The sequence below is a fragment of the Platichthys flesus genome, chromosome 22 (assembly GCF_949316205.1).
Source record: "Platichthys flesus chromosome 22, fPlaFle2.1, whole genome shotgun sequence".
Taxonomy (NCBI): domain Eukaryota; kingdom Metazoa; phylum Chordata; class Actinopteri; order Pleuronectiformes; family Pleuronectidae; genus Platichthys; species Platichthys flesus.
Window position 1 is genome coordinate 735,503 of NC_084966.1, and position 25,999 is coordinate 761,501.

Genomic DNA, 25,999 nt, shown 5'->3' on the forward strand with positions numbered 1-25,999 from the left:
ATATTTTAAAATAAATGAAAATGACTTAAAATATCAATACTGATATATTTTAGTTTTTTTAAGACTTATGGGTTAAACAAGTACTCATGTTTATATATTTTATAAAGAGTACATTTCTGTGTTATCACAGTTAGATTTCTAATGGCCGAGGCAGATTGAAGATCAACATTCCCTCTGGGGTTTATCCCTGAGGAATGTACAGCTTCACAATAAGCTGCTGTGCACTCACACGTCAGCATTCAGCCTCCACACACAAGCATATGTAACACACACCTGGGATGCGACATCGAAATTAAACTTAGTAATAGCTGGTTTAATTGTTAAAGAGAAGTAGATCTTTCATTTTCAGGTCAGAAGATATGAGAAGCAATACTCTCTCCGTCCACTGGGAGGCGCTACAACATGTGAAATACACTAACTGTCTCTATTAACACACAGGCCATCTAAATATAAAGCGTCCTCCCACCAGAGCCAATGAGGAGCCGGTTATTCCAGGAAACGATCATCATGATGAACAATAACAGAAAAACACGAGCCTCACCCTCGATTCGTCAGATTATGAAAATCCCACAAATTCTCCTCGGGAATTCAGATTATGTTCAGAGCTCTGGAAAATAAAGTTATGTAATTCAGAAAGGGTCACAACTCAATCTTTATCCTTTGTCTAGGAACACATATTTACTGGATTACAGAAACTAGTGTGGAATTATGAAGTTTCAGACATATAAATCCCCAACGTTATATAACTGCAAACATACTTAATGTCTTTATTTCAATTCTTCATTGAAGTTGTTTATTTCTGAACGTATTAAAGGATTTTTATTTATTTTGAAGTTTCATGAGAAAAACCAACAATTCAAGGAAAAATCCACAACTCGCCATTTATCTGAATATTTATTGCAATAATAAAATAATGTAACAGTACAAACAGGATTTTCTATGTTCAGTTATTATTAATAAAACAGGCTCTGGACATGATTTTAAACAACATTTTGATGCATGATCAAAAGGTAAAGGTGCTCATGTTTGTTACGGATGTGAATTAGTTCTGCTCTACGGAGGTTTCTAGAACATTTCAAGTTCTTCAACTCTTTTCTAAAGTTAGTTTTTAGATAATTTCACACTTTTAAAACATTTTGAGTCAATAAAAGATGTTGGATGGACTGTAGAAAACAAGATGGACGACGCGTCTACACATATCCCAGTTACGGGCAGCACCATCTTGATCCTCGAGCTTCGGCTTCACTGTCGTGTCGTCCATTTTTATTTATTTTACGAGTCCCTCCGACTTTGTGCCTTGGCTTCCTGCTGCGCTCGCCAAGCGACGAGAACCTCGTCGTCCTCGGCCTCCGCGGCAGCTCGGGCTCGGACCCTTTGCCTGGTTTGTGCGATGAAGGTGGCGATATCGTCCTCCTCCTCTTCACCAGCAGTGTCCTTGGCTTGCACTCTTCTGCTGGTCCTCGCTTCTGTCTCGCTGCTTTCAAGTTCAGAACGGTGCCCGAACTTTCTTTTGGTGGAGAGGTCGGCGTAGCTCTCCGTCCCCTCGGCGCTCTCGTCCCTGTACGACCCCCCCGCCCGGCGCTGGCTGTAACCGTTGCTGGAGAATTCTGTGTCTTCGCTCGACAGATCGGCGCGTAACCTGGATCTGTATCTGGAGCTGTACGTCTCCTCGTCTTCCTCGTCAACAGCGTGGGACGCCCTGCGGCTCGAGAAGTCAAATTCAGAGGCGGAGGCGTCCAGGTCGTCGTACGGATCCTCCGACGGACCAGCTTCTGCTGCCGTCGCCGTTTTCCCAGGAGGAGGTCGGACGCTTTTCAGCCAATCGTCGATGCTAGTGTTCTTGTCTTTCTCCAGAGCCGTTTTGAGATTCAGACATCCAGACAAACCGTACGTCCTCGTAGGTTTCTCCGGTTTCTTTGCCTCCTCCAGGAACTCCTCCTCCCTCCTCTTACTCTCCTCTTCCTCATCTTCATCCTCCTTTGGTTTCTTCTTCTTGTACAAAGTGCTGCGCCTGTTGTCCTCCAGGATCTTCTTCTTCTCGTAGGTCGCCATCTTGCCCCTCATCTCAGACTTGATCTCCTTGTCCATGGCGTCCAGTTTCCCCAGGTCGACCTGGTCCTGGAAGAGGCTGTAGAGTGGGACGCTGGTGGTGGTGATCTTGTTTTTCTTTGAGCCCAGGGTGGAGCCGAGGGTGGAGCTGAATGCCGAACCTCTACCACTGAGACCTGAGACGCTGCTCGACCCGCCACCTGAGAGCACCGACGCTGCCGCCTTGCCACGACCCTGGGACAGAGCGCTGGAATAGGGAGCGCCGCTCAACAAGGACGCCTTGTCATCATCGCGTCCCCGGCTGGAGATCACACTCGCTGCACCTTGTCCAAAGCCGAACTCCGATCCTGCACGGGATGAAGGCGGCAGGCTCATCTCATTCTGCTTCTGTTGGATCGTTTCAGACACGACGTTGGCGATCCAGTTCTGGATGCTCGCCAGGTCGACCATCGGTTCTCCTCCTGGCCCCAGCATGGTGGGAACCGGCAGGATGGGGGGAACAGGTGGATGAAGAGCACCTGCGGACTGGGCCGACCTTGTGCTGCGAGCTTGTGAAACTGAGGATATGACTGACGACCTGCCGCTGAGCATGGACATGTTGTCATCGTTGGCGACGCTGGGCGAGCCGGTGACGCCGGCTCCGGCCCAGAAGGCCGACAGGGGAATCGTACCTCCGCTGACGCTGCTCTCCGTCTCCCAGCCACACATGGACTGACTCTCTTCTAACGTCTTCTTCGAACGCTCCAGGATCTCCTCCCGTCTCTGCCTCCGTTTGATCGTGGCAGAGTCCTCACCTCGACTCATCTCCAGGATCTCATCCGTGTTCTCCTCGCCAAGACGCTTCTGCTGCCTCACCTTCCACGCCTGATACGCCGTCAGGTTGACGTCTTGGAAAGACGGGGTCTTCACCTCGCCGTTTTCTCCGTCTCCGACCGAACTCTTCTCTCCATCCTCGTTATCTTTCTTGTTCCAGCCGAACTGGATCCTCTTGACGCGCCAACGCTCCAGAGGCGTCAGCTTCTCCTTGTTGTTGTGGCAGAAGTTGTACATGGAGCTGGAGTCGGAGAGGATGCTCTGCACTTCATTGTCAATCTTCGTCTTTCCTCCTCCTCCTCCTCCCTCTGTGGCGGTGCTCTCGCTGCTTTCGTCCTCCTCTCTCTTGCGGTAACGAGTGGCGGCTTGTTCCTCGATTTCTCTCAGCCTCTGATTCCAGAGATCAGAGTAACTCATGCTGCTGGAGGTGGACATCGCATCAGAAGGCGGGCGACGGCCGCGGCGCTTCAGCCGTTCCTTCACCGCTCGTACGTCCTCACTGGTGACGCTGTCCACATCGGCGTCGGCTCCGTCCTTCGTCCTCTTCAGGCCTCCTAAAAGAGATTCTCCATCTTCACCCTCGCTGTTCAGCTGCGCCTCCAACCAATCATCACTTTGATACTTGTCGTTTCTCCGCTGCCACTCGCGGATCATACCGTCGAGGCCATCTTCGTCCTCGTCTTCATTGGCGTCCTGCTCGGGGAGGACAATCCCCTCGGAGGTTGATCCCTGGCTGTCCGGACCAATCTGTGTCCCGGTCCGTCCACTCCTGAGGGCGGCGGCGGCGGAAGACGAGGCGACGCTGCTCATCACACTCTCTGCATCCTCCTCCTCCTCCATCATGATGGAGTTAGCTTTCACCTGGATCATACTCTGCTCGTCTTCCTTATCCGTATCGTAGTCGTCATCGTCATTATCCCCCCCGTCGCCGAAGAGCTGATTCCGGGTGCGAGCGTCGACCACAGAGCATTGGCTGAGCGTGTCGTCGTCGTCGTCGCGCTCCTCCATCAGGTTCTCGTTCAGCTCTCGCAGCTGCTTCAGGAAGCCCTCGTTGGGGTTGATGGGGCGTTTCTTCCTGATGGACATCAGGGCCTCCATGATGCTCATGTGATGGAATATCATCAGGTAGGACGCCACCAGGACGGCGGGGCGACTGGCGCCCATCATGGAAACAACCAGAACCTTTCCTGCAAAGAGAAACAGTCTTTACAATCTGATCGATACTTCGAGGCCAGGATTCGTACGATCAGATCCCCCCCCCTCACCTTTGTGCGTCAGCAGGGCCTCGTCCAGGAACTCTGCGGTCGGTCTGAAGTGCACCGAGATGTCTGCGTCTGGGAAGTCGTCCACCTCGATGCCCATGTACTGGATGTTCATGCCGGTGTAGAAGGTGTCTCCGGTGTAGACTCCGGTGCCGTGGGCCGTGTTCAGGATGTGGGTGATGCCCATTCGCTTCAGACGAGCTTTGTTCACTGCAACGGATCTGAGACAGAAACATTTCAGAGATTTAAAGTTAAGTGAGGAAACAAGTGAGGAGGGTTTCTGCTGATGAAGACGCTGTGATTTAAGAACGATTGCGTTGAGACTGTTAAATGAACGTCTGGTGCAGCGCACAGCTTCTACCAGACGGTGGCGCTGTTGTGTGTGAGCACTCACTTCTCGGCGATGAAGATGTTGGGCCACACCTCGTCCACCTGGTTGACGGGCGCCTCCAGGCGGTCCCCGACCATGGCCCTCTGGATGTCCAGCACGCAGGGCGTGTTGTAGGGGCTGCGGTCGTCGATCATGTCCTTGACCCGGTTGTAAAGGTCCTCCACCATCAGCTGCTCGGCCGTCTCCAGCATGGACTCGGGGACGGACTCGGTGCGGACGCCCCGAGGCGGCAGCTCTGAGGAGGAGGAGACAAAGGTTGTAAACATGGCAGAAAGTCAAAGAATTCAAAAACAGTCAGAACAAGAGAAACAGAGGATTCTGGGACAAGCCTCCACTCTAACATGGAGGCTTGTTTCTGTCTTTGGGCTCGTTAACAATACAATTGAAGCCAAAGTGTCTCCATCGCCCCCTGGTGGTTGGCAGCAGTATAGGTCATAAGCCATGCCTCCTCCATGTTAGCAGAGGGGACATGATCCAAACTATAGTCTTTAAAATATGGTTTCTTTCATTTTAGGGACAATCTCATGACACTGATGTTTGTTAAAGTGTTTCTGATCGGTTTGGTTTTAATTAGTTATTTGACAATATAAGCATTTCCTCCTGCTCCTCCTTCTCCTCCTCCTCCTACTCTTCCACCTACTCTTCCTCCTCCTCCTCCTCCTCCTCCTCCTCCTCCTCCTCCTCCTCCTCCTCCTCCTATCACGACAGCACGCTCAGTTTTCAGAACAGGTTTGATTTTCTGTGTTTTAATCTGTTCTGGATCGAGTGCATCGTGACTTCTGACAACCTGGACGATCAGAACAATAAACTTGTTTCTGTGCGTGAGGGTTTAAGATTGAAATCCTGACCTTTGGTTTTCACTCGCAGACGATTTGCTCTGAGCTGGAATCTAACGTGCTGTTGAAGTTGATCGTCATCCTGTGTGATTGCAGTGAAACCTGCTGTTTGAATAAACTCTCAGAATGAAGCTCGATCTCTGTGGCGCTGACATTTCACCACATGGAGGTTCACGGCTCTTACTCCCCACGGGGGGTGGAAGGGTTCGGAGCAGGTATCCCTCTGCCTTTAAAACAAAATGGAGACGCTGCTGTGCGTGTGTCCGTCCCTCTGACAACCATGGAACTACACGTGGTGGAGAATCAGCAGCTGCTGAATGAATTCATGTCCATGCAGATGAAACATGCGTCGTCCATTAAGCTGCAGCTAATGGGACACAATGTCTGAGGAGGAATCTGAGGCCGGAGCTGCTCCACCACTCGTTCAGACTAATTCCCTCAATCAGATCGACGCCGCTCGCTCAATGACAAACGTCTCGGTGTGTTTGTCCGCTAACGAGCTGCAGGGACGAGACGTGGACTCAAAGCACTGGAAGAGGATTTGACCAAATTAGAGTCGGAGGAGGAGGACGAGGGAATCGTGTGTTGGAATGAGGAGCGAGGAGAGCGGGGGATGAATCAGAAGTCTGACCTGATCTGATCCCTGCTTCTTACACAGAACCAGAACTCAGGGAATAGAATGATGGACATTTCTCATTATTTTTGACATTTTAAAGACTGATGATAATCGATGAATAACTAAATCTGTCCTCTGCAGTTTGGTCTCTGTTCCTGTTTCTCTGACTGTGTTTGAACAGAAGCTCTCGTCTGTTCCTCGTCTCACCCTCGTTGATGATCTGCTTGGCAGCGATGGCCGACGACAGGTGGATGGGCTCCATGAAGATGCTCGCAGCGTCCGAGCCGGAGATGGCCGAGAACCTGGAGTCGGACATCATGGAGAAACTGAGAGGAGGAGAAGAAAAGATCATGAGAAGCTCACTTTGTTTATAAGTCAAACCAATCATGGGGCTGGTCTCGAACCTGGGGGAGGGGCAGCGGAGGTAGTGGGACTGGACTCCTCTGACGCTCGGTTCCTCCTCGTCTTCATCAGGAACCGCCTGGTCCCCGTGCTCCTCGCTCTCATTGGTCGACTCCATGGCACTGAAGATCCCTCTCTTCCTGCTGGTGAGACCGGATCTCTGAGGAAGACGATGGAAAACGATGAAGAGCAGGTCTGTGATTGTGTCTGGATCAGATGAAGAGTCTGTGACCTGTGACCTCAGATTAATCCTGTTTTCTCAAAGTGTAAACTCTAACTCAGGTAACACAACCTGCTGAGCGACAACAACAACACAATGTTAGGACAACACTAAAGGTTGATCATTGTGCTGCAGCTAAAAACCAGAGAAATAAAAGAGATGTTTGGTTTGAGGAACGTTCTCAACTCTTCATCTGGTTCTTTCTTACAACATGAAAAGAAAATGACAAAACTTCATTGAGACTGTGAGTTGATAGTAAATCATTGATATTTGTCAGATCATTAATGACTCAGAGCAAAAAGAAGCGTTCAGAGAAAATCCAGCCTCATTTATTATTCACATAGAAACAAAAACAAGTTCACAGCTTCGTGTTTACTGAGTCGATATCAGAAATAAAGCTCTGTGGTGTATAAAGTCATATTAAACTGTTTCTAGAACTTCAGTGAGTTATGATGGGAGAAGCAGGACATAATTCACGAGTGATGCCATCACACCACCAAAATAATTACAATGATTTAAATCTGTGTGTGTCTGTGATTGTGTGCGTCAGTGATGTTGTGTGTGAGTGTGTGTCTGTGTGATATGAGGCCTTCCAGCAGATCTATTTTTGGTGACGTGACAGCTGCCTCAGAGCTGCAGCGTCACACTGAAGAGGCCGAGCAGCTTCAGGCTCGAGTGTTTCATCAGACGTGTGAGAACTCACAGAAAAACAAAGCCTCTGGTTATCAACTTTATGTAAAACTCCTCATCAGAGTGTGTGTCTGTGTGTGTGTGTCTGTGAGTGTGAGAGTGTGTGTTCTTACCTCTGTTCAGACGGGCCAGGCCAGAGGAGGTGATCTGCTCTGAAGCTGACAGCGGCCGCACTGACTATCTACTAAAGTTAGTCTCCCCCTCCTCTCCTACCCCCCCCCCCCTTACCCAGCAGGCCTGTGGAGACCCTGACACCCGACACCAGCAAGTAATCTAGTACTTTTACCAGAGTAAGGCTTCAGTGTAGAGTATTTACACTGTGTGTGGTTCTTACAGCTCTATTTTCACTTCCCCCACAGATTTTGATTTAAATATGCAATTATTATTTATTTCTCATCCTTTTATTTGTATATACATTTATATATATATATATATATATATATATATATATACAACTTCCACTGGACTCTAGCTCTGGTTCCACCTCTGTCTTCACAGAGCAGATGTTTCTCCCTCAGAAGAGTCGTCTCCTGAGCCCGAGTGCTTATCAGCCGTCAGCTGACCGGCGTCTCCACTATTTATATCAGCAGATAATTCGAGTCACAGGCTCACACACACTTGTTTTGTTCAATATACGATTAACATAATGGACCATGAAGCGTTTTTAGGTCACTAATCTGATTTCAAAGCTGTTTACTGTTTATTTGAATGTTTTGAATGTAACAAACTACAATGACTGAATATCAGTCCAGGTCTAAACAAGACGTTTACACAACACAGTTTATTCAAAGCTCCTCGGTCCACAATCTGTTTGATTTACTTCAGTTTTTACAATTCAAGCTGGATAGTTTATGGTTTATGCTCCAAAGTCTTTTGATAACGAGGAGAAGAGCTGATTACGTGGTTTCCTGCAGAACCCAGGACTGATCCCTGATCAGTTCTCTCTCATCTCTCTTGAGCCGTTCACACTCTGCTGGATGGTAGAAATGATGAACCCTTCACACGCTCAGCTGCCTTTTCACTTTTTATTGCAGTCACAAGAAACCAAAAGTGCTTTAGTCCAACAAGAAGAAAGTGTCACATTAAAAGGCGATTTAGTTTTTAACCCAACACAAGGTGCACGTACTTCAGGTGTTTGATCCTCGTGTCGGAGTGGCACGTTGGCCGCTCGGGCCGTCCACACTTCAACACAACCGAGGAACAACAAACAAACACTGCTCAGTGAACAACAAGGCACATCCAGGCAAAGTAATAGATACAGCACGACATCGAGCGGCAACGAGGAGACGACTCAGTGACTTCAGAAATGACGAGGGTCGGGGGGGAGGAAGAGGAACAAGGACTGCTTGTTTTCTAGTTCGAGCTCCAGATCTCATCTCGATCAGGATCGATGTCACTTTGACTGATCCCTGATCAGCACCGTGATCCTGAGGAGCAGCGAGAGAAACAATACAGACAAAGACCGACGAGCTTTTCAAGAGAGTAAAAACATCACAGGAGAAACGATCATCTTCTAGATCCCAGAGGACGATGAGGGGACGGATCCACAGCTGACGTGGGAACAGGACTCAGGAGAGGCGACTTCCAGAGTTCACAGCAGAAGACGAGAAGAACAAAGCTTTGGCAACAGGGACGTGATCCGTGTGAGGTAGCTGGGATCAGGACGTCCGACACTCGGAATAATGATTACAATATAATATAATAATATAATAATAATAAGGAAAAGAACGTTCAGAGCTCGTCCACGAGGACAGTAAAATGTTCTGAATCCAACAGGAGGCAGAAGTTTACAGCTCGTTTCCTTCTGGTCACATCCCACAAGGCTCAACTCCCACTTGGGCCTTTTAGTAATAAACTGCACAAATATCGATAAAGGTGCATTTTAAGATTTTCTTCGAGACATTAAAGTGTTAAAATAGTCAGAGATCAGTGGGTGTGATCGATAACGCTGGAGGAAGAGCTGCTTACACTCTAATACTTCATGATTCAGGATCTTTCTTTGGTGTTTGAATCAAACTCAACCCTACTTTTCTTTCAGCATGTTGAAAATATATAAAAGTGTTTTTTGTCATAGTGTTAAATTCATAATATTTGGGACGATAGAAAGTATACTGTCTAATTCTCACGATTGAATTTGGGACCAAACTGATCACACACGGATGAGAAGTCGTAGAGAAGTTTGTGGAACCTCCCGAGTGTGAGGAGGAGAACCAGATGTTCTGCTTCTTCAGATGGAACACGTTGTAGTTTGGATCATGTCAGTGACCCGGTGTCAGACGATGGATGGAACCTGAACCAGCAGCTCCTTCTCTCCTCCAGTGTGTCTGTTTCCTGAGAAAGACCCTGAAGCTGAGGCAGAGGAACACGGGTGAGAAGAAGCAGGGCGTGGTGAAGAGGTCCTTGTTCATCTGAAGCTGCACAGAGTTCACACACATTTGGGATTTTACACCAGAGACGGCGTTCTGTTTGAAACCAGTTTGTTGAATTGTTTCTGGAGGTCTGAACATCCTGCAGACGCTCTTCAGCTTCCTGTCATCAGCCCCTGTTGTCCACAGCCACAGGAAGCAGAGGCATGGACGCCTCGCTCCTCTCGACTTTGCCGCCATCTTCGGGCTCGCTCATCAACTTCTTCCTGGCTTGGTACTCGGCGAGTTTCCTCGTCTTCTCCTCCGTTTCAGCGTCGTCTCCACAGCCGCTCTGCAGAGACGGGAACTCCCGGCAGTACGGCGGCGGCAGACACGGCACCAGGTGCACCTCGTCGCTCCCGCTCAGGAGCTGGACGCAGGTGTAGAAGTCCTGAGGCGAGCCGCCGGTGGTACCGGCGGTGGCGAGGAAGGAGTCGCCCTGTCCCATCACGCTGTAGTGCGTCCCCGGCAGAGACAGGATCTCAGGCCTGGGCAGCGATGGAGCGAAGGCCTCGTGAGGCGAGGAGCAGTAGGGCGACAGGCTCTGCAGGAAGGGAGCCGGGTTCCGGGCCGCGAGCTGCAGGTGGGCGGCCATGGCCGTCAGGTCACCTGGTGTCACCAAGGCCTCCTTGTCCCCGCCCATGAGGGGGGCCTGGACGCTGTAGTCCTTGGGCGTGGTCACATAGATGCTGTCAGCGCTGACCTGGTCCCACACCTCCTCCGTGTAGCTGGGGGGGCGGTAGCTGTGGAAGTTACTGAGGTGACGGTTGATTTCATCCAGGTTCCCCTTCTGAGGGAGGGAGGAGAAGAGAGAGAGGGAGGGAGGGAGAAAAGAGAGAGGAGGAGAGGAGGAGAAGAGGAGAAGAGAGAGGGAGGGAGGGAGAAAAGAGAGGTGGAGAGAGAAGAGAGAGGAGGAGAGGAGGAGAAGAGGAGAAGAGAGAGGGAGGGAGGGAGGGAGAAAAGAGAGGTGGGGAGAGAAGGAAGAGGAGGAGAGGAGGAGAAGAGAGAGAGGGAGGGAGGGAGAAAAGAGAGGTGGGGAGAGAAGTAAGAGGAGGAGAGGAGGAGAAGAGGAGAAGAGAGAGAGGGAGGGAGACAGAAGAGGTGGGGAGAGGAGGAAGATGAGGAGAGGAGGAAAAGAGGAGAAGAGAGAGAGGGAGGGAGAAAAGAGAGGTGGGGAGATGAGGAGGAGGAGAAGAGAGAGAGGGAGGGAGAAAGAAGAGGTGGGGAGAGAAGGAAGAGGAGGAGAGGAGAAGAGGAGGAGAGGAGAAGAGAGAGAGGGAGGGAGAAAAGAGAGGTTGGGAGAGGAGGAAGAGGAGGAGAGGAGTAGAGGAGGAGAGGAGAAGAGAGAGAGGGAGGGAGAAAAGAGAGGTTGGGAGAGGAGGAGAGGAGGAGAGGAGAAGGAGGGAGAAAGAAGAGGTGGGGAGAGGAGGAAGAGGAGGAGGAGATGAGAAGAGAGAGAGGGAGGGAGAAAAGAGAGGTGGGGAGAGGAGGAGAGGAGGAGAGGAGAAGAGAGAGAGGGAGGGAGAAAGAAGAGGTGGGGAGAGGAGGAAGAGGAGGAGGAGATGAGAAGAGAGAGAGGGAGGGAGAAAAGAGAGGTGGGGAGAGGAGGAGAGGAGGAGAGGAGAAGAGAGAGAGGGAGGGAGAAAGAAGAGGTGGGGAGAGGAGGAAGAGGAGGAGAGGAGGAGAGGAGGGAACATGAAGACAGAAGTGTATCAATGAGCGGCAGCTTTAAAACCACAGAATATTGTTTGATGGATGATTTGGTCAGATGATCAGTCCAGACCACGACAGGTGATTGACAGGTGATTGACAAGTGATTGACAGGTGAGTCACACATTAGATCATAGTTACCTTCATCAGCAGTGGATCAATACCCATGATCCTCGGCTTCGGAATCTGAGGCAGGAAGTAGTCTTTTATTCTGAAGAGCAAACAACAACGAAGAGAGAGTTTGAGAATCTACACAACATGTGTGTGTGTGTCTGTGTGTGTGTGTGTGTGTGTGTGTGTGTGTGTGTGTGTGTGTGTGTTCTTACCTTCTGCTCTTTGGAATTACACCAAAAGCGATGACCAGCAGAGCCAAGACGCCGACGCCCGTCACCAGGATCAGAACCAACAGCTTCCCTGAAACATTCATCAACTTATTTCTGTCTCTTCTTCTCACCTCCTCCTCACCTCCTTCTTCCTCCCTTCACCTCCTCACTATCCTTCTGTCCTCACCCTCTCAGAAATAAATACACACTTCAACGTCTGTACACGTTTGCTCCAAATGGTACAAACTGCTTCTGTCATGTTCTGAGCATCAAGGGCCACTTACTGTTTGAATAAAATGTAGATTTACACTAAAATACTTTAAAACTGTAATAATTTGATGTTTTGGGAATTCATAAATATCAGGAACATTGTTTATAATACGTTGTGTTCCTTTAAATAATCCGTCCTTAAAATAACCTGATTGACACATAAATGATGCTAATGCGCTGTGTGGCCGTGCCGTTGGAGCGCTGTGCGCCGGCCTACCTGCCGGCAGGGTGGGGGGGATGCTCATCTGCAGCGTGGAGCTCCACTCGCTCCACAGGCCGTAGTTCTGCGAGCGGCAGCGGACCCGGATGACGTAGTCGGCCACCGGGAGGCCGAGCAGCTCCACGTGAGGCTCCCGCAGAGAGGCTTTGACCTGCAACACACCGTGAGCACTTTATTAGGAACGCCCCGCTCGTGCTCTGGAGTCGTCCAGCGTCTGTGGCCTCCACCCAGTACCTTCCAGTTGTCGGGCTCGGTGAGGCGTCGGTACTGGACCTCGTACACCAGCGTGATCCAGCCGTACTGGAGGCTGGCCGGCACCGGGTAGGTCCAGGACAGCAGCACGTTGAGGCCCATCTCGTCTCCACCCGGGTCGGTCAGGGTGTAGGTCACGTTGACCGGAGCTTCAGTCTGAACTGGTGACGACACAAACACAGGAGAAGCTTCAGAACCGGAACAGTTGCTCTGGTTTAATCAGCGTTTCGAGTCAGTATCGAGTTGCATCACTGATCAAACACAAAGATCTGCACTGAGCGTTTGGTTCCAACTCTCAATTAGTAGTTCCGCATTAATCATCTCCCTCTCCTGGGGCTCGTTATCCTCCTCAGTCCCTCAAACCTCTGACACAGAAACTCCAGAGTTTCACTGGGTCCAATATCGTCACATTTAATCTGCTCTGCTTTCAAACACAAGATATCAAATCAACACCATCACACGTGTTTACCCTTTAAAGTGAGAACCGCAGAGGAAAGACTTTCCACAGTCATTCACCACACTCTACCTCCTGAACAACAGACTCAGTTAGAATCAGTCCAGGTCCGATGTCATTTGGTTTTATTGATTTCCACTTCTCGTTGTTTCTTCTCTTCCCTCTCTGTCCTGATACACTTTCTTTATTAGACGACAGAAAACGTTTGGAAATGTTTCCTCCTCCTGTGAAAAACTGTGATTGTCATTTTCTATGAAAGAGAATTTCCACAGCACAGGATGAGAAACGTGGATTTCATATCATATTATATTTCAATATTTCAATATGAAATGTTTTATTCAAGGGGAACATAATAATAAATGTGTAGCAGCTCTCATGCCATCGTCAGTTTCCCTCTAACAACACGCTCATCTCTCTCCTGCACACGGACGTCACATCAGCAGCAGGAGATCAAAGTGTGAACAATCTGAGACATTTTACTTGTGACCTTTCGGTTGCTCTGGTTGATGGAGCCCTGCGCCGCTCTGTGCCTGGGGGGGGGGGGCTGCAGTCCCTGCCGGATCCAGATAAGAACGTCTCTGACCTTCTCCCATGTCGGAGGCCAACAAAAGATTACCACGGCCGTCATGTGGACCCTCACGCAGGTTACACGCGTGTTAGCCCTGATGGAGCCACATGTCTTGTGTTGTTCACATGACGCAGACACACACTAGACCTCGGCTGAGCCGCCGCTCCGATCCAGAGCCGATCGGCAGCGTCTGGGTAATAACAGTAAACCTGATTAACGGGCCTCAGAGGCTTCCTGCTGCTCTCAGACTCCTGCTGATAGAAGAATCTCCTGGATTCAGTCGTAAACAGAAACTAGGTGAACACATTTCACACTAAATGATTTAAATGTGTGTAATTACAGAGGTGTGTGTGTTTAAAGTGTCGTCATCCAGCTGTAATGTGGAGTCTTTGAATTATAACCAGGCCTGAGGGCATCTCCCATCATCAGCGCTCTGCTCCACTGACTCTACAGTTTATATTTGAAGTGACAAACGATCAAAACGTGAAGAAATGACCTAAAGTCAATGTGACCTTTGACCTTCAGCCACATAAATGTAATCACGTCATCCTCGAGTTCGAGAGAACGTTTCTTTCTCATTTTAAGAAATTCCCTCGAGACGTTGTTGAGATATCGTGTTCACAACCGTGGGACAGCTGGACAACCTGAACGTCTCCGGCCACTAGGTGTCGCCAGCACCTATTCTGCTGCATTAGCACTTTGACACCTGGCTCACCGATGTCAGCCACGTCCAGGCAGTGCTCCTGGGAGGTGTAGTTCCCGTGGGCGGTGACGGCGGTGACGTTCATGCAGTAGAACTTCCAGATGGACGTGTGGCTGCTGTCGAAGTGGCAGCTGTTGGGACCAGCGCTCGTGTAGTCGGGACATTCCTGTCGGGGGCCTTTACTGGGAAGTGAAGAAGAAGAGGTTTCAGTTTTATAACCATAACTTTGATTATTTGTCTGAATTATGACGGTAACTGTCTCTAATTCCACCAGGAGACGTTTGAGTCCAAACAACAGCAGCAGAGACTTTCTCTCTTCTTGTGTTTAAACGCAGTGATTCTAGATTTAATTTGACATTTCAACAACAGACAGACGTATCATGATGGACTTGTGGACGCTTCCCACTGGTGGCACTGGTTAGATCTTCAGCAGAACGTCGCCTCCGCTCTAGTTCCCAGTCGGAGACGTCTCGACAGAGCGTCAGCTGAGCTCATTCTTCTTCTCGTCTAATAAAGACACAGGAATTGAGCTGTAATGTATTTCTTGAATCTGTCTCACGGATCAAAGTGATTCCTTTAAACTCACAGTTTCTAATAAATCGAATTAAACTGCTGAGACGAGCTCCAACAGGAGCTGGAGCCGGAGTGAAGATCAACGTCCTGATGTGTCATTACTGGACCAAAGTAAAAGATTCATTCTCGCTTGAAACTGTTCAGGTGACAGGTCGATGTGTCTGTGACGCTGCCTCCGGTCAAACGCACAATCCAATTCGTCCTCGTTTCTAACAGCTGTGTGTGAGACGCCCGGCGCCACGTGAGGCGGCGTTTCAGAGCCGCTCCACGATATCGACCTGTTAAAAGCTTCGCAGTCAAGTAGAGCACGAGAAATCAAAGTGGATTTAACCGGCGGAATTCAAGCGACCTAGAAAACGTTGGGCCTCTAAGCTGCAGGGAAATGTGAAATCACATCGACGCCTCCGAAGAAAACAAAGTGACAGAAACACGAGGATCTGGAAACACGTTGAGATGAGAGAAACTGAGACGATGAAGGTGAGGGAGAAGGATGAGGAAGGTGAGGGAGAAGGATGAGGAAGGTGAGGGTGAAGGATGAGGAAGGTGAGGGTGAAGGATGAGGAAGGTGAGGGTGAAGGATGAGGAAGGTGAGGGTGAAGGATGAGGAAGGTGAGGGTGAAGGATGAGGAAGGTGAGGGTGGTGGACGCACTCTTTGGAGTAGGTGAGGACGTAGGACACGACCTCGCCCTCCGTCAGGTTGTCCAGTGGACGCCACCGGCAGGTGAAGTCCTCCATGTTGGGAGAGCGGCAGTGGTAGATGTGAGGCCTCGTCATCACGACATCTTCCTCTCCTGTGAAAAAAACAAACAAATGTTATCTGATGCAAAACGACTGAAGAGAGATGAAGAGAAAAACTAAATGACCAAAGGTATGGAGGAAAAAATAATCAATCTAACACACACACACACACACACACACACACACACACACACACACACACACACACACACACACACACACACACACACACACACACACACACACACACACACACACACACACACACACACACACAGTGGAGAATTGATCAGCGTCTGAAAGCAGCAGGAAGTAGAAGCCGACACGCTGAGAGGAAAATCACAGATCTGAAAAGACGATAGAAGATGTTTTTATGTGAGGACGAGTGGAGCTGAGAGGGTTCTGGTCCTTCAGGTGTGTTACACATGTTCCTCCACACAGACCTCATCATGGAGGAAGCAGGATCAAAGCAGCAGCGTGGGGTCGGGGGGGTAATCCATGAGAGAATGCAGCAGGGAACAAAGACCTGTTGTGTTCCTGTAAGAAGCTCAGTGATCAACACCACAGGAACCTTTCCAATCAACAAGCTCCACTTCAGACACCACGTGACGCCGGGCCCAGCTCCACCTGCAGCAGATCCAGGACCAGCCCACTTTGGTTTCTACTCAGCTTCAAGTGTGTGACCCACTCAGGACGTCCTCGATGGACAAGAGATACGCAAAGACACCACAAACAGACTGAAAGACTCGAAACAAGACATTTAAACAGAGACACAAAATGTCCACAATACCAGAGAGTTGTAATCCTCCTGACTTCAGTCTCCTCTTTATTGAAACCGTCTTCTCTGTGCTTTCAGGCTCGTGATGCCCTGACGTCAACAAACTGCTCTTTCCTCATGAAGACTCATTTGAGCCGCTCTGCTATCCGCTGTCGCTCTGCAAGAGAATCTGAGAGCATCACACATCTGGGAAAGGTTGACCAGAGCAGACGGCTCCTGCAGGTTTCATTTCCTGGAAGAGCTTAACTCTGAATCACTGTCGGTCACAGAAGCTCTCAGCTCACGTCCCTCTTCTGATCGGACCCAGTTTTTAGGATTTCACCTGCTTCTCCTTCATCTCCATAACAAACTGAGCGACCAGCGGCGAGCGCAGCAGGTCCGACCCCCCCGACAAGTCATCTTAACTCTAACTGGTCAGAAACATCCAATCACCTGCAGCTCCTCAGACTAAAGATGAATTCAAGTTCTCATCTCCGGTGTTTTCATCATTCAATCCATGAAATCAAATGAATCAAGAGAAGATTCAACATCTTTCAGTGGTTTCATTGTTTCCCATCATGCATCAGTCCAGAGCTGACCCAGGTCTCCCAGCCGCTCCCACTCACCGTGGTCGTGTCCCGCTCGGTGCGTGGCGTTCAGCGTGGTGCTGCCGCTCACCAGAGGAAGCAGACAGAGCAGCAGCAGCATCCTGCCGGCGCCTGGTCCTGTCAACACAAACACAAACATCATGTAAACATGTTTCTGTTAGCGTTACACATCTGTCAGGAAACACAACACAGGAGATAAAAGCTCCCTGACAGATGAACATGGACGCTTATAGAAATGTTTGCATCCTGGCGTTGGAGGGGTTGCCTGAAGCTTCACCTACACAACAGAAGTTTCTCAGTAGTGATGAAGGAGAAGAAGAAGAAGGAGTGAGTGAGATGATCACTTCTTCAGCCTCTGGAGGATGAGGCCCTGAACCAGGACACAGCTTGTATTACTGGAACCAGTGATTCCAGAATAAACCTTGTGTTAGACAACACCTCAAACTATTCACCAGAAGGACAGGAAGCTCCTCACAGGAGAAGACAGGGAACGAGGAGCAGACTCAGTTAAATGAACCTTTTCTCCTCTGAAGGTTTGAGACACTTCATCGATCGCTCCTGGTTTCTGCTGCAGATCCTCTGACCCAGAAACGCTCCACAAGCGTCCTCCTCCTGAGGAGCAGCAGCCTCCTGAACTCCTCCACCTCCTCCACCTCCTTGTTGTGGAGACACTCAGCTCCTCGTCGTGGAGACCTTCAGCTCCTCGTCGTGGAGACCTTCAGCTCCTCGTCGTGGAGACCTTCAGCTCCTCGTCGTGGAGACCTTCAGCTCCTCGTCGTGGAGACCTTCAGCTCCTCGTCATGGAGACCTTCAGCTCCTCATCCAGACCTTGTCTTCAACGCCACAGTCGACCACATCGCTCATCATCGTCACAGATGACCGCGGGCGCCGCCCCCTCGTGTTTGATCTTCTGATGGTGTGGTCTGTTCCTGTTTGTGAGTCCACTCTTACTTCATTGTCCCCCCCCCCCAGGGATAAATACAGTGTTATTGAAGTGAAACCATGAGTCCCCCCCCTCCTCCCCACCCATCGCCCCTCATGATCTGTGGGAGATTCTGGTCCATGTGATGAGACCCAAACACAGACGGACATTGAGAACCCCCCCCCCCCCCCCCGAGCGTTCAGAGAACTCATGAACACAGCAGGTGACAGAAGAGACCGACTCCATTCACAGTTGTGTTGTTTGTGTGGTTTGTGGTTCAGAGATAATTCACTTGATGATTAAAAAGTGTTTTGTGTTTTCCAAACTGAATCAAAAAGGTCAAAACAAATATTAACCCTTTAATTATCAGTTTGATGACAATTAACTTTTCATGTTGAGCAAATTAACCTTGAACGTTTAATAATAATAATTAGTGATGATCGTAATCTGTTAAATTAAATGTTGTGTGTCCTGCTGCTCCTCAGTGTGGATCTGGTGACGGTGGAATGTGGCTTCACCGCTCAGCTCTTCTGTTCCTTCAACATGAATTATCTCTGTGCTCTTTAGGATCCTACTGAAAGCTCGTTAGTGTAATCAGCTTAGTGCAGGGTCCTGAGTCACAGACACACTATCATCATCCTGCTGAGAAGAAAAAGCATCGGGTCACTGTTATAAAACACAAGCGGAAAATCTGGAATCTGCAGAAAAACCTTGAGCTCAGCAGAACTCAGGAACTTCAGCTGGAGAATCAAAGATCTAAATGTGTCTCTGCAGCTCCAGGAAACATCAGCACTGGATTCCAACTGGGGAACTTTCCCAGGAACCAACGTTATGCAAATTAAAAACCTGGAATCAGGAACATTAGCTCAGGAACAAGGATTTAAATGTTTATCTGAGTTTAGTGGTTTTTAATAGAATCAGTTCTGGTTCGAGGTTCACTTCAGTTCAGTATTTTCCTGATGAATGAGGTGTGGCCCTGTGTGTTTGAAGCTGGAAACTCAGAGGTTGAGTTAATTCAGCTTCTCACAGATGAAACATCATTAGAATGATTATGATCATGTCCGTTACATAAAGTTTATGATTCAGCTCCTCACAGTTTATTTAAACCTCGTCCGTGGCTCCTCATCCAGGACGACTCAGAGCAGCTGATGAATTCCTGATCTGCTGATTTGATTTGTTGATCTGATTATATCTGAACATGTGATCTGATGGTCTCACGTCTTCTCCTTCAGTCGACCCTCCCTTCCTCATTCTTTACCTCTTTTTTTTAATCTTCTATCCTTTCCTCTTCTTCTTTTTATCTTATTTCTGTCCTATTCTTTATTCTTCCTCATCTTATAAAACCATCTTTCATCCCTTTATGGCTTTTACCTCGTTTTTCTAACCCTGTTTTCATTATTGATTCATTTGTCAATAATGTTCTTTATGAATTGATTCTTTGTCTGTTTCTCAAAACCCAGGATGACCTCAAATGTGTAATTCACTTGCTATTAGACGAGCTAGGAAAATATGAACATTTAAGAATCTGAAATCAGAGAATTTTGAAAGAGAATGACCCAAACGAGCCTCACACATAAAAACTAGATGAAAAAACAATAAAATCAAATCTGTTATATAAACAGGAGCAGGTTGTAAGGTCACCCGGCGGCTCAGGGTCCTCACAGTCTGCGTGAGGAGCAGAGACCTGATCTAAGACACTTTCACTCAATAATCCCGACCTGATCTTGGGGGATTAGAACAAAGCCTTGTTGGGTTTTATCTGGAAGTTTCAGCTCGACCTGCACGCACCACAGGTCAGTGAGACTCACGACGAGTGACACCACAAGAAGACAGAGAAACGCCCTGTGCAGAGTTCCCCATGAGGAGCTGGTTTGTGTGTCCAGTCCGGAAGCTGGGAGCTGTGGTGCAGAGCAGAGAAATGGATCCGTCACGTCTCAGCTTCCATGTGACGGAGCAACAGACTAAGTGGCTGCAGGCGACTGGTCTTCACATGACTCTGTTTAGATGATCACAGATAAAAGCCCTGATGTCCTCCGTCCTCTCACACATCTTCACATTCCAGAGAAATGTCCTGGATTCCATGTTTCTGTCCGTGTGGAGGGGAAATCCAGATGTTTGCAGCTGTCTCCATAATAATGAAACTGCAGGAATCCTAAATTAAAAAGACACTGAAGGTGAACTCTTTTTATCTGAGAGGTTAAATGTTAAATAGAAGATGAATGGGTTGATTAATAATCACGTCATGATGATTTCTGTTTGGTGTAAAGAGCAGCGCGTCGTCAGCAGAGAGAGAAACTCTCCTCCTCCAGTTCCTGAGTGAATGAGTCGATTTTCAGTGTTGAATTAATATGAAGTGATTCTCAGCAGAAGGTCAGTGAGTGCGTTTACTTCATGCACATCAAACTAATCAAACGTCCAAGGTCAGAGTTTCACTGGGGACGTGAGGATCGAGAGGTTTTTCACAACTGGAGCAATATTCACCTTTTCTGACTAACTCCTCTGGAGCCCATGAAGCAGAAAGTCACATGTTTCATTTGGAGAAACAACAACAACGAGCCACCTTCCCTTCAGGCTCCTCACGAAGAGAATCCTCCACTTCCTGTCACACACACATCCACTCGCTCCAGCCCCGGGCTCCTGACTGGCTCTGGTTCAGACTCAGAGGAAGAACTGAGGAGGAACTCTGAGATCTACTGGTCGACCTTCACCTCCACATTACAACCCCTTGAACAAAATGTGCATTACGTAGGTTTATGGACTGAGGACTTTGACTTTCTGATGATCTTTGACTGAAGATTAAAATTCACACACACACACGACTTCTGTTAATCAGAATCAGGACTTTGGATTCTGATCTAGAGAAAAACTGCTCCGTGAGAAAGTGGACATATTCCAGGAAAAAAGGAACAACAACAACTTTATGATATTAAATCTCAAAAGAAAAAAGTTTGGTGAAGCACACACCACATGACCCATCCCAATCCAATTATTCTCACACAACTGATTTCATTATGAATTATAATTGGTCGTCAATATTAAATTTCTGTTTTCTACCTGAGGATAAGTTTTGATTGAAAGTCCAAATAACTTCACAGTCCTGCTTCACTCAAATTAATTAGAAAGAATTGAATCATCCTGATTAATATTCCATGTTTCCAGTTCTCTCCTCCTACTAATTAAAACCATTAAAGTTTAAACTGAGACCTGAACCCGAACGCATCGATAACAACTCATCCAACAAACGCTCCTGGACTCGGACGAGTTGTCAAACCTGTCAATCATCTCCCTGATTCTCTCTGTGAAGACAGAGACGTCCCTGCTGATGAGGAGTTTATAAATAAACTGTCAGAACCAATTATTCAATATATTCCTCTTTTAATTGGCAGGTGGAGCAGGTGATGACAGCTCGGACACATCTAATTACAGAGGACTGTGGGAGCAGGATTCACCAGGACTGAGGTTTGTCTCCACCTCGGTCCTCGGGGGGGGGTCGAGAGACACATGTCCTCCCTGGACAGCCGAGGGAGGACATGTCCACCAACACACGGGAGCAGCAGTGTCTAAAGATGCTTCTTCTGTTTGCACCTCCAGGTATCGAGTGGTGCAGCTCCCCAGAGATGCCACTGAGAGTGCCCCCCCCCCCCCCCAACTGAACCTGTGACCACACGTCTCATGACTCAGAAAGACTTCACTCCCATGTCCTCGTCTAAAAGACCTAGAGTCGTTCAACCTGCAGCTGCAGAGAGGTCGGATCAAATGTTTCATTTTGGAGCTGAACATCGTGATTCCAGCTCCAACATTAGGAAACTGTGATGATGTTCAACCCACAGAAGAAGATTAAAGAGATGGAAGACTCAAATAAAGAGAGAAATGATCAGCAAGGTTATAAATAATTAAAATAAGGAGTAGTTTAAATGTCTGAGATGCTTTAATCACTTCTTTATGTTCCACACGAGCTCAGGTTTGTTCACTAATCAGCTGTTGGTCTGAAAGTCTCCTTGTTCAGGTCTCGTGTCAGACACACCTTTACCCCCCCCCCCCCAGCAGTTACTCAGCAGAACGGAACGTGACAGTCACTGATTCACAGAAGGAGAGTCCTCCACAGGGAGAAGATGCTGTCGACAGCCAGTTCACAAACCTGCAGGAGAACAAGACCAAGATCTGAAAGTGTTTGTGACCTGTTGGAGATAAACTCACATTTACATGAATCACCAGCTTCTGCTAAACTCTGATTATTAGATTGTTGGACCTCATTTGAATGTTGTCAGAGGCTGAAACATTAAAAAAGCTACTTGAAATCAGAGAGAAGTCTCTTTTGAAAAGTCTCACAGGCGAGTTTCTACCACAACAACAGGGAAACACACTTTGTCCAGATTGTCACAGAAGAAACACCTCGTGCTCACGATGGGTTCGGACCCAACAAGGTCCAATAGGGACTTGAACCTGTGTCCAGCTGCCATTTCCTGAAAAGGTCCCAGGAGCTTCATTGCTGGAGAGGCAGCCGTTTATATAAATGTATATATGATTATTAATGAGGATGAAGGAAAAGCCTCTCCCCACAGAGAGGAGGTTCTCTATCAGTGTAGTGTTCTGTGGCTGAAGCCTCTTTGGGACTCGACACCATCTAAAGGCCTGAACCTGACGGAGTGTGAGTCAGTTTGTCTCAGAGACGTGTCCCTCTCGTCTCCGTCTCCTGTCGAGGACGAGCAACAACAAGACGCTCCTGCTGGACTTTGAGTCCTCTGCTCCAGGAGCAGATCCTACAGAGATAAGTCTGATCAGGGAGCTGCTCTGGGATCAGCTCCGCTCAGGCAGCGGTCGGAGCATCCACCCGTCACACAGCGCCGCGGGCTGCACACACACTAACGCACAGGAAGTGCTGATCTGAACCGACAGGGCCCTTCGATCCACAGGAAGTCACATGTTGCGTTTGCCATAAGCACGGTTATGTAACGTGTTCACGCTGCCCTGTTACTGATTAACACACTGACAGCTCCACATCAACAGCTGGACTACAGGTCACTGGGTTCAGATTAGAACCAGCAACCACCACTGGCCTCTGAAGCTGGTGGTGGTCCTGTTCCAGGAAGATTCACCCTCAGTCCTGCAGCTGAATTCATGTGCACGTGACAACATCCTCAGACGTGCACGACGGGTCCTTTCTTTACAGAGGTGGAATCAGCATATTGTCTGTAGCTGATTCAGGATCAGATACGTTATGATTATAACCTGTTTATACAAAGTTTCACTCTGTATTCGCCTGATTTCTTTACATCACACAACAGCTAAATGTACAACGTCCAATCTTCAGGAGTTCTTCTTCTTCAATCGACCAAGTTTCAACTGGTCCACTAGTTTCTGCACAATTATAAAAACAACCTGTGGGTGGAGCTAGCGCGGCCAACGCTGGGTTCCTGTGGCCAACAGGGGGCGCCGGCTGCCGCAGCAGTGAAGCCTCACAGCTGAAAGGCTGAGGTCAGGCAGCAGGACGTCTTGTGTCAGGAGGTAGAGCCTGAGGTGACCCCCCCACCCCCCCACCACGATGACGCAGACGCAGGGTTCGGCCCCGTTTCTCAGAAATGGCGGCTTTGTCCTTTGATACCAAGTAACGAAAGAGGGCGGTGTCAGAGCAGGAAGTGACCTCAGAGCGCAGGACAGCCAGCAGACCCGTCATGTGACCAACCACAGAACTCAAGGCCTCGTTACCAATCACCTGACCTCTGACCTCCGGGTCCTGGATGTTCTCTAAAGGCTCTGATGAAGACGGCTGTGACCTACATGCTGGTCTCCGGCCTGCAGCGTGTGGTCAGATGATGAGTTCTGACCCGTCGGGTCGTGAGCACATGACCATCAGGGTCAGAACCAGAACCTTCACATGGACTCTACACAACGTTAAAGAGCTGGAACCTCCTGCTGCTCTCAGCCACTAGAGGAACATGAGTTTATTCTGCAGGAGGTTTCAGACGACTCAGGTTCACAAACATCCAGCTGTCAATCACACAGGTCCATTCTGCTATAAAGGCTCATTGAGGGTAGAAAGACATGTTGGATGTGTGTGTGACAGATGAAGGTCAAATAAATAACTGATGGAAAACTTCATATTTGTGTTTTGAATTAGTTATTGGTTGGAGTTAAACTGTAAAGAAGAAGCAGAGTGAAGGTCTTGTAATAATTGCCCTGACTGGTCAGTTGAATCTCAAGGTTCAGGGACGAGTTCATGTTCGGGTGTGATCACATGTTTATCTTTTATCTGCAACAACATGTGTCAACTGAAAAAGATGCTTCCATCGTTTTAATCATTTCTATTTTGTGTGTTTGTCTTGTTATCGTTACACTTTACACATATTTGTGTGTTTACTTCTATTGTCTCTCATGCTCTGTGCAGCACATTGTGTTTCCACCTGATGTGTGAATGTGCTATTTAAATATTATTAACAATAATAATAATAATATAGAGAGTTTTTTGTGTGTTAAAATGATATTATATAAATGTTTGACCCTTTTTTCTTGGTTATTTCTGTTTTATCTTCTTTTCTACACATTTGGGACCAAACTTCATATTTTTACATGTTTGAAATGAGAACTTAATATTTCTACTGACTCTCCTGCAGCTGGTTATTGTTATAGTTATTTACAGTTATATCAATTATTCTATAGTTCTAATGACACCTTCTCCTCACTATCGATACATATAAAACGAGCAGAACAAACATCTTGTGCTCTTGTTTATTAAATATAGTTTCATATGATGAGACGTTCAGGCTCCAGAGGAACACAAACTTTTCCTGAGGATAACTAGTCGCACCTGTGCACGCGCGCTGTGTGCACGTGTAGCTCCAGGTTAGAAAACACGAGCGCGTGTCACTCACCAGGTAGAAGAAGCGGCTGCAGACTGACGGTGCTCGGACGGGACCGGGGCCAGGACCGGGTCCTGGGGGGGGGAGGAGGTAGTCCGGGTAGATCCTGCTCGGAGCTCTGACAGCCGAGTGCTGCCTTCACGGACTCACTGGACCTTCCTACGCCCACTGATCTGAGAGCAGATTTACTCCACCTGATCCAGAGTCAGCAGCCAGACACCAGCTGGAGCCTGGGACCTCCTACTCTTCATCATAGTCCTCCTCCTACTACTCCTCCTTCTCTTCATCCTCCTCCTCCGCTTCAGTCTCCTCCTCTTCATCCTGTTCTTCCTCCTCCTCCTCTTCATCCCCTTATTCTTCCTTCTCCTCTTCTTCCTCCTCATCCTCAATCTGAATTCGACCCTCCCAACTCCGTCAGTTCCGTCCTGCATCGCTAGAGGGCGTCATAGAGATCATCTGTCCAAACAAATGATTCAAAACAATGTAATACTTACAATGATTTAACAGAAATTCGTTTTTTTAAATATGATATCAATAATTTAGAAACAAATTATAATATCAATATTTAGACACAAATAATAGATTCAATATTTTACATCCAGATGTTGTCATGGTAACACATTAAATTCATTAAGTTTAGTTTGTTGTGTTGCGTTGTTGTGTTGTTGTGTTGTTGAGTTGTTGTGTTGTTGTGTTGTGAGTCAGTAACAGATGATCTGCGGTGAGCTGCTTTTCTTCCATTTCCAGATTCAAGAGTTTGAAAATTCAATAAGGACGATTATTGTTTCAAAATGACCGAATGAAAAGATCCTTTGGAGAGGGACTCTTCCAGCTAGCACATGACCCCCCCCCCCCCCCCCACACACACACACATACACACACATTCTAATGTTAACAACTGAAACACATGAAAACAGAGCATGTGACCCAGTGAAGTGAGGAGGAGCAGATCACTGTCCCTCGTCCCACGGAGACAAACTGCAGCAGGAGAGGGACGAGGCTCTCTGTCCCTCAGTCACTCAATCCTGGACATGGACCGTCAATAAAGATGGACGACGTGTCTCCACTTCCTCCCACTGTCCACAAATGAATCTGAAATATGTGGGAGACCAACGCTGCCATCTTGTGCTGATCCCAGGTCAGTCTCAGCTCACAGCGTCCCAACTGCTAATATGGAGGACGTGGGGTTTGGACCTGTACTGCAGCCAACCACACACACACACACACACACACACACACACACACACACACACAAACACACACACTTTCACATGCAGCCGTGTGCTGCAGGAAGAGCTCATGCATCATACATGCATTTTGCAGAACTATGTAAAGTCGCTGACGTGTGGAGCGAAGCCA

At 48.2% G+C, this 25,999-nt stretch overlaps 2 protein-coding genes across 2 annotated transcripts; both read right to left on the reverse strand.

Annotated features, from left to right (window-relative positions):
• Positions 1-875: 875 nt before the first annotated feature.
• On the reverse strand, positions 876-7,480 carry dusp27 (dual specificity phosphatase 27). Its single transcript, XM_062380143.1, has 6 exons — positions 7,393-7,480; positions 6,372-6,529; positions 6,175-6,293; positions 4,519-4,750; positions 4,128-4,345; positions 876-4,049 (listed from the first exon to the last, which is right to left on the reverse strand). Exons 2-6 carry the CDS (start codon positions 6,485-6,487, stop codon positions 1,273-1,275), a joined length of 3,462 nt encoding a protein of 1,153 aa, XP_062236127.1. The 5' UTR covers positions 6,488-6,529; positions 7,393-7,480; the 3' UTR covers positions 876-1,272.
• Positions 7,481-8,121: 641 nt separating this feature from the next.
• LOC133933226 (prolactin receptor-like) lies at positions 8,122-24,844 on the reverse strand. The gene is made up of 9 exons (XM_062380173.1): positions 24,653-24,844; positions 16,880-16,978; positions 15,408-15,549; positions 14,197-14,366; positions 12,442-12,620; positions 12,205-12,358; positions 11,721-11,808; positions 11,536-11,605; positions 8,122-10,474 (listed from the first exon to the last, which is right to left on the reverse strand). Exons 2-9 carry the CDS (start codon positions 16,959-16,961, stop codon positions 9,815-9,817), a joined length of 1,545 nt encoding a protein of 514 aa, XP_062236157.1. The 5' UTR covers positions 16,962-16,978; positions 24,653-24,844; the 3' UTR covers positions 8,122-9,814.
• Between the last annotated feature and the right edge of the window lie 1,155 nt (positions 24,845-25,999).